Genomic DNA, 13361 nt, shown 5'->3' with positions numbered 1-13361 from the left:
TTGAGGGGTGGAGTTGAAACGGGTCACGTGCCTATTTTCACAAATAAGACGAAAGTTTTATTTTGATTCAGTGCTGGTGTGCAGTGTTACAGCTTTTTCAACGTAAAATCAAGCCACACTAGAGCGCCGCTTACTGCGCTCCACGGCTGCAACACCAGCAGCGCCTGGCCGCTGTTGCGCCGCATGTTAAATTGGGAAGCGATGATCAGATTTCAAACCAAATCCTCCAAACGATTCCAATAAAACGATTGTACTGGAATCGTAATTTTTCAACAGATTCCAAGTAGAAATCTGTTCTCGATGCCCAACCGTACCCTCAACCGGAGACCATTTGGAAACTTCTGACCCGTTTTGGTTTGGAATCTGCGGCGTCGTGTTGCAGTCTCAACGGAGACCTTTGGACGCACCGACGCCAACGTTTCTCCTCCTGATTGGGTCATCACGACGTCTCGTTCTCTGAGACTAAGCTACTAACGTTAACCGTGGTAACTACCAGCAGTGGGCGGAGTCTACATATACACGCTGCCTCCTGTTGACCCCGGCACACACACATGCCCCCAGTATACCAGCATGTTGATGAGATATTTTGGTTTGGGCGGAGATTAGTTCTTCTCCTGGAGATAACGTGGTGCACAGAGATCACTTTTGTCTCCAAACACGGCTGAAATACGAACCACGGTCATGTGAATGTAGCCTCAGTAAGATCTGGATTTGTTTTGGCAGAATGTATACTAAAACGATGAAAAACTGTCCCATAAAGATGTTAAGCTTCCGCATTATGTGTAAAGAATTAAAGTATGTGAAACCACTTTGTTGTTTTCAGATCTTTTTATTCAACACAAAAGTCAAGTTTTTGTTGTGTGTTTACAGATTGTTTCAATGAAGTTCATAAAAATGACAAGAGGAGAATCACGTTCCAGCTGTGATTTGATAGTTCATAGACGAGACACAAACGTCAGCGTTGATTTTTGATTTGATGTCGAACAATCGACGGCATGTTGTGAAAGAAGAAAAGAGAAACCAAACCAGATAAAGAGAGAGAGAGAGAGAGCTATATGTGCATAAAAATGACTAAAGTAAAGTCTAAAAGGTGTAGATGCCCATTCCAATCGTGGTCAGTGCCACACATAATCCCACGGTGAACTGCATGATGGGTGTTGAAGGAAACAAGCCAGTTTTGACCACGTTGCCCTCTGATTGGTCCGCTGTTTCTGTGGAGACGCTCAACATTTTCTGCAAGTCATCAAAAACCTGGAGGAGAGGGAAAGACAAACATGTATCAGCCTGTTGACAGATTCGGTTCCTCTTTGATTTCATTCTGGACACTTTTATTAGTCCCATGAGTCACTGAACTTGATTATTTAAAAAGGGTTAGGTATTTTTTTATGGAACACAATTACTCATTAACTTTTGGAAAGATGTTGCACTTATTGAACAGTTCAACCAATCACTAGTTAAATCACCTCCAACTGTGAAATTTTCCTTCATACTTTTATACTTTCCGGTTGAATTCCCCTTTACCCTGCTGTTTGGTTTTTTGGGGGTATTTCTGCCTTTATCGGATATGAAAGCTGAGATATGAAAGCGGAGATATGAAAGGGGATATGAAAGGGGAGAGAGAGGGGGGGGGACACATGCAGGAACACAGGTCGGACTCGAACCCTGGACCTTCTGCGTCGAGGCATAAACCTCTGCATATGTGCACCCTCTCTACCAACTTAGCTAACCGGCCACGTCCTCGGAGTCAAATCTGAGCCTTTTTCAAAAAGTTTCTATATCAGAAATGTTCAAAATTTTCAACAAAAAAAGTCACGTGGATGGTTCGCTGCGACGCTTTTCACAAGTCAAAGAAATGATCCGTTCACTTCGGTCATTGAATTTGGATCTTTTATTCAATTTATTAAATCATAAAAGAACGTTGGGAAAAAAAGTGTCAAAAATGTCGGAAAAAGATTTCAATAAATCCGATTGACTGCGCAGCCCCGACGCTCCTTCTCTCCTTCTCTCCTTCTCTCCTCACCTGGATGTTGAACTCGAAGGCGGCGACGCCCTCCTCCAGCAGCGCCGCCCTCTCGTCCGCCGTCAGCTCCACGCTGTTCATGCGGCTCCTGTACAGCTGCTTGAAGCGGTGGGGGCTGCTCACTCCGGGGAACGAGAAGAACGAAAGTCCGTCGGTGGTGCTCAGCCCCAGAGACTTCTGGGTAATCTTCCCCAGCACTTGGCCGCCTGATAGGTCGCCAAGGTAGCGAGTGTAGGCGTGGGGCAACAGCAGCTCTGGGCTCTCCTCGCCAATCTGAAAAATAGACACATGTCCGGCTGTTATTTCACAACATCTCCCCTGAATCAGGGCCGCACGATACAGCTTATCAATCCTATACATCCCTGCAATTTCGTTGCAAAAACGTCTCATAATATATCTTAGCAGAAAGTTGAAAATGTTTGCATTTACTTCACACAAGAGCAGCCATTTTCCCCATTTTTCCCATGTTACCATTATGAAGTGACGTAATTACGCGACGTGAACATCTTCGAATAGCAGGGTGTTGGGGGAATCACTTTTTTTTCTCTTTTTCATCAAACCGTAATTTTTGCAAGTTCCCGCAATTTCATTGCATAAAATTGCATAAATATCCCGCATATTCCATCGCATTTTTTAATAAAACGTGCCGCATAATCAAGGATTTTTGCCCACAACAATCACAAAAAAACAATCACAAAGCTGGTAACGGTCGTCTGGTTAACACCAGTTTTTAGCTGCGACTGTCCTTCCTTTGCCGTACCTGAAGTTGCTGCATTCTGGCTGCTGTCTGGAGATTCCTTCATGCACAACTTGTATTCTTTCAGATGTTTCATACCAAATGTTGTAACAGCGGCCATGTTGTGTATAGTTTAGGGTCCTCGCCACCACCAGACCAATCAGCATTGCAAATTGAACATGTAGCTGGACTTGAATGGCCTTCTTTTGACTGAAAGTTCTACCAAACAACTTTTTCTGCTCACCAGTTCCATTTCCACTTCCTCACAGCCTACTGCATTGAACGCTCCGCCTACGTAAATACCTTCCCTTAATCAACGGCGCCGTCACTACAGCGACCAGCGTAGCGCGCCGAGTGCAAGCGTAGGGTTCGGTTCGGTGGGAAAAAATTCTAAAGTTCAGCAGAAACCAAACCCTGTCAAAAAGCCCAATATTCAGCCCAATCCGAAGCTGAATCCTGGATTCGGTGCATCCCTGATTATTTCACAAAGCTAGTATTGTTTGTGCCGGTGTTCGACTAGATTGCATTAGGTGTGCTGTTATGTTCAGCACAGGTGCAACATTTATGATGATTTAAAGCGTCGGCACAAAATAGTATTACCGTAAAACTAATGAAACTAATTCCTCTTGAAACAGTGCAGAATTAGGGCTGCCCAATACATCAGGTTTTTTTACATCGTCATCGTCAGCAGGCGCAGTAAACGCATCGCGAAAGGCTGCAAACTCGAGAAAGACACTCCACGATTTCTTTGTTAGTTGAAAGAAAATATCAGTAGAAAACCGCACTTTAAAAAGTATTTTCTTATTTTCGTACTTGTCTTTTGTCACTTTTGTTTTAGTGCTGCCTTTAATATTCAATTCAATGTCCAATTTGTTCAATAAAAGAATGTTGGGAATGATTTCCCTTCATTTGTTTTAACTTCAACAATTTGTTGTATTTTAGCAGAACTGAGTACATTGTAAAATCTAGACAGAATCTGAGTCTGATGCTGCTCCATTGGGCTGTGATTATGGGGCGTGTTTCAACCCAACCAGGAAAGAAAATGCCTCTGCACTCAATTGGATAGACCTACAACCAATCAGAGCAGTGGATAGACCTACAACCAATCAGAGCAGTGGATAGACCTACAACCAATCAGAGCAACGGATAGACCTACAACCAATCAGAGCAGTGGATAGACCTACAACCAATCAGAGCAACGGATAGACCTGCAACCAATCAGAGCAGTGGATAGACCTACAACCAATCAGAGCAACGGATAGACCTGCAACCAATCAGAGCAGTGGATAGACCTACAACCAATCAGAGCAACAGATAGACCTACAACCAATCAGAGCAACGGATAGACCTGCAACCAATCAGAGCAGTGGATAGACCTACAACCAATCAGAGCAACGGATAGACCTACAACCAATCAGAGCAGTGGATAGACCTACAACCAATCAGAGCAACAGATAGACCTACAACCAATCAGAGCAACGGATAGACCTGCAACCAATCAGAGCAGTGGATAGACCTACAACCAATCAGAGCAACGGATAGACCTGCAACCAATCAGAGCAACAGATAGACCTACAACCAATCAGAGCAACGGATAGACCTACAACCAATCAGAGCAACGGATAGACCTTCAACCAATCAGAGCAGTGGATAGACCTACAACCAATCAGAGCAACGGATAGACCTACAACCAATCAGAGCAGTGGATAGACCTACAACCAATCAGAGCAACAGATAGACCTACAACCAATCAGAGCAACGGATAGACCTGCAACCAATCAGAGCAGTGGATAGACCTACAACCAATCAGAGCAACGGATAGACCTACAACCAATCAGAGCAGTGGATAGACCTACAACCAATCAGAGCAACAGATAGACCTACAACCAATCAGAGCAACGGATAGACCTGCAACCAATCAGAGCAGTGGATAGACCTACAACCAATCAGAGCAACGGATAGACCTGCAACCAATCAGAGCAGTGGATAGACCTACAACCAATCAGAGCAACGGATAGACCTGCAACCAATCAGAGCAACGGATAGACCTACAACCAATCAGAGCAACAGATAGACCTACAACCAATCAGAGCAACGGATAGACCTACAACCAATCAGAGCAAAGGATAGACCTACAACCAATCAGAGCAGTGGAGACAGACGTCACAGAAGCTGCGAGTCAAAGGCAGGCTTCGACAGAGCAAAGTCAGAGGCGACAGTTTCCGTGTCGTGCTGACGGGTGTGGTGATGTGTATCCATACGTGACCGCGGTTCTCTGTTCCTCTTTTAAAATGAATGCGCTGTCGATATCTTCTCTAACAGACGCGATGGCAGCCATCTTTGTTGTAAACGAATTCAACCCAAGCGCTCTTTGGTGACGTGGTTGATTCCGTTACTGTTGATCATCTGTCCATCATCGTATAAAGCCCGCCCTGGTAATTTGATTGGTCCGAACAGAAGTTCAGCTGGCATCCAGGCTAACCTTCAACCTGAGCAGAGCTCTAATCAGCCAGAATAAGTGAAATCACCCGTGTGGGTGTTCAGAGACGTTAACTTCTACCAAAGTCACTTTCTGGTAAGATGCTTGTACTTTTACTCAAGTATTGCTTTCAAAGACTTTATACAAGACCGCTCTCCACTCACCTTTCGTAGTCTCTGTTCGTATCGGAGTGTGGCTGCGGGAACAACGACCTTCTTCCTCCAGTCCGAGCCGAAGAAATGCTCCAGATCTTTTTCTAACGTTTCCAGACGGGCGAGTTCCTGCGGGAAGTATATCGGTGCAACAGCTGGATGGGAGGAATTCCTGTCCATCTCCTCTTCTAGCGCTTTGTAGATCATGTAGAGGGAACACAACAGGGCCTGCCGGAAGCATAAAGATTATTAGTATTATTTCATTTTTTTTTTTTATTCAATGCTTTCAAATACAAAATATATCTCATAATTCTCTCAAATTTTACAAATAATTCCAAGCACCATACAAATAAAATATAGAAAATAACACAAATGATAAATAAAACAATAAGAAAACCATATGTGCCCTGCTACACCCGGTAATGACCTGGAGTGCCCTGCTACATCCTGTAATGCCCTGCTACTCCCTGTAATGCCCTGCAGTGCCCTGCTACATCCTGTAATGCCCTGCAGTGCCCTGCTACATCCTGTAATGCCCTGCTACTCCCTGTAATGCCCTGCAGTGCCCTGCTACATCCTGTAATGCCCTGCTACACCCTGTAATGCCCTGCAGTGCCCTGCTACATCCTGTAATGCCCTGCTACATCCTGTAATGCCCTGCAGTGCCCTGCTACATCCTGTAATGCCCTGCTACACCCTGTAATGACCTGCAGTGCCCTGCTACACCCTACAATGTCCTGCAGTGCCCTGCTATATCCTGTAATGCCCTGCTACACCCTGTAATGCCCTGCTACACCCTGTAATGCCCTGCAGTGCCCTGCTACATCCTGTAATGCCCTGCTACACCCTGTAATGCCCTGCAGTGCCCTGCTATATCCTGTAATGCCCTGCTACACCCTGTAATGCCCTGCTACACCCTGTAATGCCCTGCAGTGCCCTGCTATATCCTGTAATGCCCTGCTACATCCTGTAATGCCCTGCAGTGCCCTGCTATATCCTGTAATGCCCTGCTACATCCTGTAATGCCCTGCAGTGCCCTGCTATATCCTGTAATGCCCTGCTACACCCTGTAATGCCCTGCAGTGCCCTGCTATATCCTGTAATGCCCTGCTACATCCTGTAATGCCCTGCAGTGCCCTGCTATATCCTGTAATGCCCTGCTACATCATGTAATGCCCTGCTACATCCTGTAATGCCCTGCAGTGTCCTGCTACGCCCTGTAAAGCCCTACAGTGCCCTGCTATGCCCTGAACTACTACAACTACTATTTCTAGTCATAGTTCCATTATCTTTATTTTGACTATTATTGCCACTGTTCATCACACCCCCAACTGGCACCGTCAGACACCACCCACCAAGAGCCTGGGTCTGTCCCAGGTTTTTCCCTAAAAAGAGTTTTTCCTCACCACTAAATGCTCGCTCTTGGAGGAATTACTGGAATTGTTGGGTCTTTGTAAATTATAGTGTGGTCTAGACCTACTCTATCTGTAAAGTGTCTTCAGATAACTTGTTATGATTTGATACTATAAATTAAATTGAATTGAATATGAAGCAATAAAAAACTATCAAATAAATCAATACATTAAAATAACCTTATACATTCACTAAATGAGGGGGAGCTTTGATCAATATACACTTCAAGTAACCCAACAAGTCTCAAGGCACTTCTTTTTTTTCCCATCTTTTTTAAAAACTGAAGTTTATAAATGAGACAACCGACGGCATGTTGTGAAAGAAGAAAAGAGAAACAAAACCAGATAAAAAAAAAACAGAAACGTCGACAAATCTATCTCATTTCAGGTTAGGGATTTCCATAAATTGTGAAAAGTGATGAGACAAATGCTATATGTGCATAAAAATGACAAAAGTAAAGTCTAAAAGGATTGCATGAACAAAAATATATATATTTTTTTAATTAAACCATGTAAACCTATTCCGGTACAACCTCTAAATACAATTATGAACCTGAAAATGAGCATAATATGGGCACTTTAATTTTTTAAAAAGCAAGCATAAGCATAAAGATCCACTTTTTTTCAGGCCATTTGAAACATAAAGGAACAGAGAGGTTTGATGGCTTCTTTCTTTTGAGCCCATACATGTGTTAAATAACAAGTTAGCTACAGCGAACTGTACGTGTGTAAAGAGTTTACCTTGTACTGCGGCAGGGTGATCTGTCCCTTCTGGTAACTCAGCATCAGCTGGGTGTTTTCAGCGCGGACGTGACTGTGCTGAGTGACGGCTTTCAGCTGCTCTGATAAATCCCTGAGCGCCAGAACACACACCAAAAAAAAGAGGACAAGATGAGTAGACGGCAACACGCACACCACATGCCTGGTCTCCCTTTGTGGTGCAGGGAATTAAATCCTCAGAAGATCCAGTTCAAAAAGAAGGGGAATGAAATTCCGGCACACACACAAAATTAACTTGTCCATCTGGGTCTAAATTGAAAAGGATTTTTATTTTGGGCTTTTCCCAACGTTTTAGTATGCTTTTGACGCTGTTTTCAAAAAAAATTGTCACTGTTTTCAATACTTTTTTTAAATTCATGGTCAACAAACCTAATTTAAATGACATTATACTTCATTTTTGAGTTAAATAGGCAGAAATGATGTGACCGGTTAGCTCAGTTGGTAGAGTGGGCGCACATGTGCAGAGGGTTATTCCTTGACACAGAAGGTCCATGGTTTGAATCTGACCTGTGATGGTTTTCCTGCATGTCTTTTCCCCTTTCATATCTCAGCTTTCCTATCCAAAAAAGGCAGAAATGCCAAAAATAAATAAATAAAAAGAAGAAATTATGAGTTATTTTGACTAATAGTTAAAGTCAGAGGGTGTTGAGTGGATAATAACAGACTGGTTTATGTTCAAGTTTAGTCAGGATACTGTTTTAAAACCCTTTACACATTTTTTTTTTAAATGCTATAAAATTTTACCTGCGAAGAATGTTGTATGGCTTCCATACAACGCACATATGCACACAAGTTATGTTTGGGCAATTTGGATAAAAGAAATCCATATTTCTGATATAAAAAACTTTGAAAACGGGTCAAATTGGACAACACAAAATTCTTAATAATCACATACGTACACACAGCACAATGTAGTGATATTTCATTTCTGCATTCTTAACCCACCCTATTTTTAGAAGCAGTGGACGGCTATTTTATACAGCATCCGGGCAGCAAATTAGGGTTCTGTGTCTTGCTCAGGGACACTTTGGCATTTGGCCCTGGGATTGAACTGCCAACCTTGTGGTTATGGGTGCCACAAGCCACCCTATGCTCTTCCCTACGCATTTCCTAAGTGTGTGCAGGAGTTTTCTTTTCTTTTCTTTGTTAAATAGAACACAAAAAGGACATAATATCAGAAGGAACTACTGTATAAAAGCATAAAAATCCTAAGAAAACATTTAACTTTAAAATCAAACACTTCAGTGCCATTAAAATGTTCTTTATAAATAAATTGTCACACCTGCCCATGTCCCCTGCAGTGACATTTTTCCTTGCACTCTTCATGGTCTCCATCTACGCAGACTGTAATGAATGTTTAAATGGTTAAATGAAACACTTTCAATATGAATAACAATGCATTTAACAATTTTTCACCTTTTATATTTTACAGACAAGTCATTAAGAACAACTTCTTATTTACAATGTTGGCCTGACAAGCGTCAAAGCCACTTAGGGGAAGGGAGAAGGTCAAATAAAATGTATATAACTTGACACACCTGTGGTAAGCTGAAGTCACGCCGGTCGTTCCCGTGAGAGTGGTCCTGTCGGCTGAGTAAACGCTGCTCTGTGTTCCCACGGCTCGCTGCTGCCTCTTTTATACAGCCCTGACGTGCGCTGTAGCTGCTGAGTCAAAGTGAAGTGGGAAGTGTGACTGCTGACTCACGTTACATAACACACTGCTGCCGAGGCTTAAACATGACTGAGCAGATGTTTGAACATGATGGGGGAAATCTGAAAAACATGATAAGGCAGAAATCAAAAGCTCGAGTTGCTTTAGAGCCAGGGGTTGTGGCTCGTTCTGGTTAAAGAAAACTCAAAAGGGGAAACTCAGATACACTTCTGACGTACAACAGTAGTTATGTGGATTTAAAGAAGGCCTGAGGGCCGAACCGTTGTCAGAATAAATAAATGGAGAAATGCACATGGAGCCAGAGTGTGTGACACTTTCACCTCTACTTCCAGCGATCAGCAGCACCTCACGACAGCGTTGGGCGTTATAATCATGCGTCAAACTCAAGGCCCGCGGGCCAACTGCGGCCCCTCGCAAATTTTGATCCGGGCCGCATAACAATTTAGGTTCGAGACCAAAAAAACTGTAATGACTCGATTTTGCCTACTTTGAGACCCCCACACGTGCACGTAGGCTAACCTACTTTAAAAAATGGAATCAGAATGCATTGTTTTGCTTGATTTTCTTAATTCTATGACGGCAAATGAACTTTTTGTGCTGACTTTTTTTGGGCTTTATGTGGGCCAAATGTGAAAGTATGGGAAACAGTAGCAATAAAACAGTCACTTTTTTTTATTAATAAAAGCACGTCAATAAACTATACATGTCATGGCCCTTGGTGTGATTCTCACTTTCCAGTGTGGCCCTTAGTGATATTGAGTTTGACACCCCTGTTCTATATTAATAATAATAATAATGTGTACTTTATTACTCCCACAAGGGTAATATTACAATGTTTTCACTCTGTTATTATCACACACAGGCCTGAATTACACACACACGCTCAGTACCTCTACATGCACTAATGGAGAGATGTCAGAGTGGGGGGGCTGCCCATGATAAGGTGCCCCGAGCAGTTGGGGGTTCGGTGCCTTGCAAGAAATGTTTTCGTACATTAGAGTGAAAGATTCTTCCCCACAAAAAATGAAAATTCTGTTCCTATTCTTCTCTCTGTTGATGTCAGACTTTGAATTTGCTGTTTAAGAAGGTGTTGACACACTGAATATTATGCTTCACTATGAGGAAGCCACAATAAAGTGAGTAATGACATTTTTTTTATAGTTTTACTCCTAAAAAAAACAAGTGCATTTAATATAAAAATCACTTTTCATACTTAAGTACAGTAAATATCAAATACTTTAAGACTTTTACAAGTAATATTGTGAAAGGTGACTTTAACTTCTACCAAAGTCATTTTCTGGTAAGAAACTCAAGTATTGCTTTCAAGTACTTTATACAAAACTGACCAAAACCCTCTCTCTCTCTCTCTTATATATATATATATATATATATATATATATATATATATATATATATATATATATATATATATATATGTATATATTTGTATAAAAGCTAATGATACACATACAACAATAAACACAAGAATACTCATTCAGTGTTAACCTACATTTTATTTATCACTGCACATGAATAATATCCCCTCTTTAGAGATAAAGGTAGGGTTACAAATGTATGAAAATATTTGCCACAGTTAGGAGGGCCAGAGGGGGGGGGTCAAGGCTTAATATTAAAGGTGCAGTAGGTAAGAATTATAAAACTAACTTTCTGTCATATTAGCTGAAAGTGACCCTATGTTCCAGTAGAACTACATGAAGCAGGTCATTTAAAATAAATCCAGCTCCTCTGGCTCCACCTACAGCCTGGAGTGAGATTTGCAAAAATCCACCACTCCCTGTTCAGATGCACCAATCAGGGCCGGGGAGGGGAGGGGGGTGTCTAACTGCATGTGAATCACTGCTCATGCACATGCATTCATTCTTCCTTGTGGGGGGAGGGGCTTAGGAGATCGTTTTGGGCTTTAGCAGAAAGGGGGGGAGGGACTGAGAAGTTGTCGATGTTCAAATTTTTTGGCTAAGTCCTGGATCTTCACAATCCTACCTACGGCACCTTTAAGAGGGCACTGGCCTCCCTTGAGCCCTTGAGCCGCCACTGTGCAGTATTCTCAGTAGTGGTAGAAGTATTCAGATCTTTTAAGCAAGTAAAACTGGAAAAAAAACAAAGTAAAAAAAACAGTACAAGTACAAGTAAAAGACAATCTTAAACAAACACTCAGAGGAACAATAGAAAGATTTTCCAGGTACATGCACATTCCTCATGCTCACCCAACGTCCTCTACCTGATGGTGATTAAAAGGTTTTTATCAGCAAGATATGAGCAATCGTTTGTTTAAATCGTTCAAGTAAAACATTAGATAAGTGTAAATTATGTTATGAGAATAGCCTGCAATTGTGAGTAATAGGCTGTGAAAAGGCCTGCTAGGCATCCTGACAACAATTAAAGTTTAAAAAAAGGCAAGATTTTCTGAAGACGATGTGTGAAATTGGTGTGCTCCCCGCTGAAAGTCAGCTCTTGAAACATTTGAAATAGTTGAAATACTGAAACAGTAGTAGGTGAAGTGGTAATCAAATCACAAATGGTTTAAGTTTAGTTTAAAGTTGGACAAACACTATTCACCCTCTGTCTACACTACTACGTTATCATTTTGAAGCAGCGTTTTGCCCCCGCACTGCCATTAAGAAATGGGTAATTTAAAAATTACTGTATCAGATATTTTATACATAAAAAAAAAAAAATAAATGGTGGTAAAAAAAGCTTAATACATCTGATTTTATATACCGCTTTAGTAAAAAAAAAAAATTACCTAGCTGACGATGGGAGCAGCAGGATGCAAAAAACGAAAATAACTGTTGCACTAGTCTGGACTTACGGATCTTACCGTGCCAACGTTGCAGTAAAGGTTGCCTAAATGCCATGTATATACATTTGCTGTCAGCTAACTAATTGATTGCGCATTTTGTGTAGATTTGGACTTTTATACGTTTTAATCCACTTTGTTTAAATGGCAAAGTGGAGAGGTCTCGTTCACCTGTGTGGAGCTGCCTGGTGAATGTGACGCTCGTAGGCCTTGCTGGATACACCGTGACCCTTTTTAAGGATCTACTGATCGCTGTGGATTACTTTTTTTTCGTGTCATTGGATCATGGTAATATACAGATTTTTTTTCTTAACGTGTTTTAACGTTTTATGGTGTGATTGCGTTGGTTTCTGCGTTTGGGGAGGCATCTCAACAGACTGTAGGCCGAATACTGATTGGTCACTGCTACATTTTAGTTGAATTTAAGTGTCGGGGCATCCCGCCACCGTATGTCTATTGCGTTCCAAGACAGCCGTGCCGCAATTGGATCTTATAAGGGTGAATTGTTAAATTGTTACAATGTAATTTAAAATCTGCTTTAAACATAAACGTATATGTTTATTTAGCATGTTTGTTTTGTCCATATGTGCTCGTGCTGTGTCCCCCAAGTGGACGGCCAGGTCTCAGCTGCTACAATGAGTTTTTTTTGTTGCCCCCCCCCACTGGCTCGAATGTCAAACTCCGCCTATGAACAACAACGGTGAAAAGTAAGAGTGGGGATTTATTATCTTAGAGCGAGGACGAGGTGGAACTGTTACTGAAAGGTCTGTAAGCTACCTATCCGATAAGACTGACTGATGTGCGTCATCGTTTCCAAATGTCTCCGTTTGTGTCCGTCCAGACTACAAAGATACCCCGGAGCTTCCAAATCAAAACGGGGGCAGCAGTGTTTCCAAATGTCTCCGTTTTAGGGGCTCGTCAGTTTAACCCTTGTGTTATTTTCCCGTTGACCATGCCATTTTTTTTTCTGGGTCAAAATTTGCTAGGTAAGGACTACTAGCCAGTCAGAAGCAGAGTATGAGGGCATGCCTTGACAGTACCTAGGTAAGGACTACTAGCCAGTCAGTAGCAGAGTATGAGGGTGTGCCCTGACAGTACCTAGGTAAGGACTACTAGCCAGTCAGAAGCAGAGTATATTTGTAAACCTATATCATGCACAAAAAAAGATATATAACACAATAAAGGAAAGGGAAAAAAGCCTAATAGCATAATATGAGCACTTTAAGTAAAAGTAGTAATACCACAGAGTAGAAATACTCTGTTACAAGTAAAAGTCCTGCACTCAAAACTTT

At 42.0% G+C, this 13361-nt stretch overlaps 1 protein-coding gene across 1 annotated transcript; it reads right to left on the bottom strand.

The window, feature by feature from the left end:
- Window positions 1-813: 813 nt before the first annotated feature.
- Window positions 814-9224, bottom strand: hmox1a (heme oxygenase 1a). The gene is made up of 6 exons (XM_039824415.1): window positions 9118-9224; window positions 8862-8923; window positions 7541-7652; window positions 5400-5615; window positions 2021-2293; window positions 814-1251 (listed from the first exon to the last, which is right to left on the bottom strand). Exons 2-6 carry the CDS (start codon window positions 8912-8914, stop codon window positions 1084-1086), a joined length of 822 nt encoding a protein of 273 aa, XP_039680349.1. The 5' UTR covers window positions 8915-8923; window positions 9118-9224; the 3' UTR covers window positions 814-1083.
- Between the last annotated feature and the right edge of the window lie 4137 nt (window positions 9225-13361).

Source organism: Perca fluviatilis, chromosome 15, assembly GCF_010015445.1.
Source record: "Perca fluviatilis chromosome 15, GENO_Pfluv_1.0, whole genome shotgun sequence".
Classification (NCBI taxonomy): Eukaryota; Metazoa; Chordata; class Actinopteri; order Perciformes; family Percidae; genus Perca; species Perca fluviatilis.
The sequence above is the reverse complement of the archived record's forward strand: the minus strand, read 5'-3'. Positions and strand labels throughout refer to the sequence as shown.

Coding starts and splice junctions, on each gene's coding strand:
- hmox1a (XM_039824415.1), bottom strand. CDS start 8,914: ATGGAGACCATGAAGAGTGCAAGGAAAAATGTCACTGCAGGGGACATG. Junction 2,294..5,399: donor ACGAACAGAGACTACGAAAG/GTGAGTGGAGAG, acceptor TCTATTTTTCAG/ATTGGCGAGGAGAGCCCAGA. Junction 1,252..2,020: donor CCTTCGAGTTCAACATCCAG/GTGAGGAGAGAA, acceptor CCTCTCCTCCAG/GTTTTTGATGACTTGCAGAA.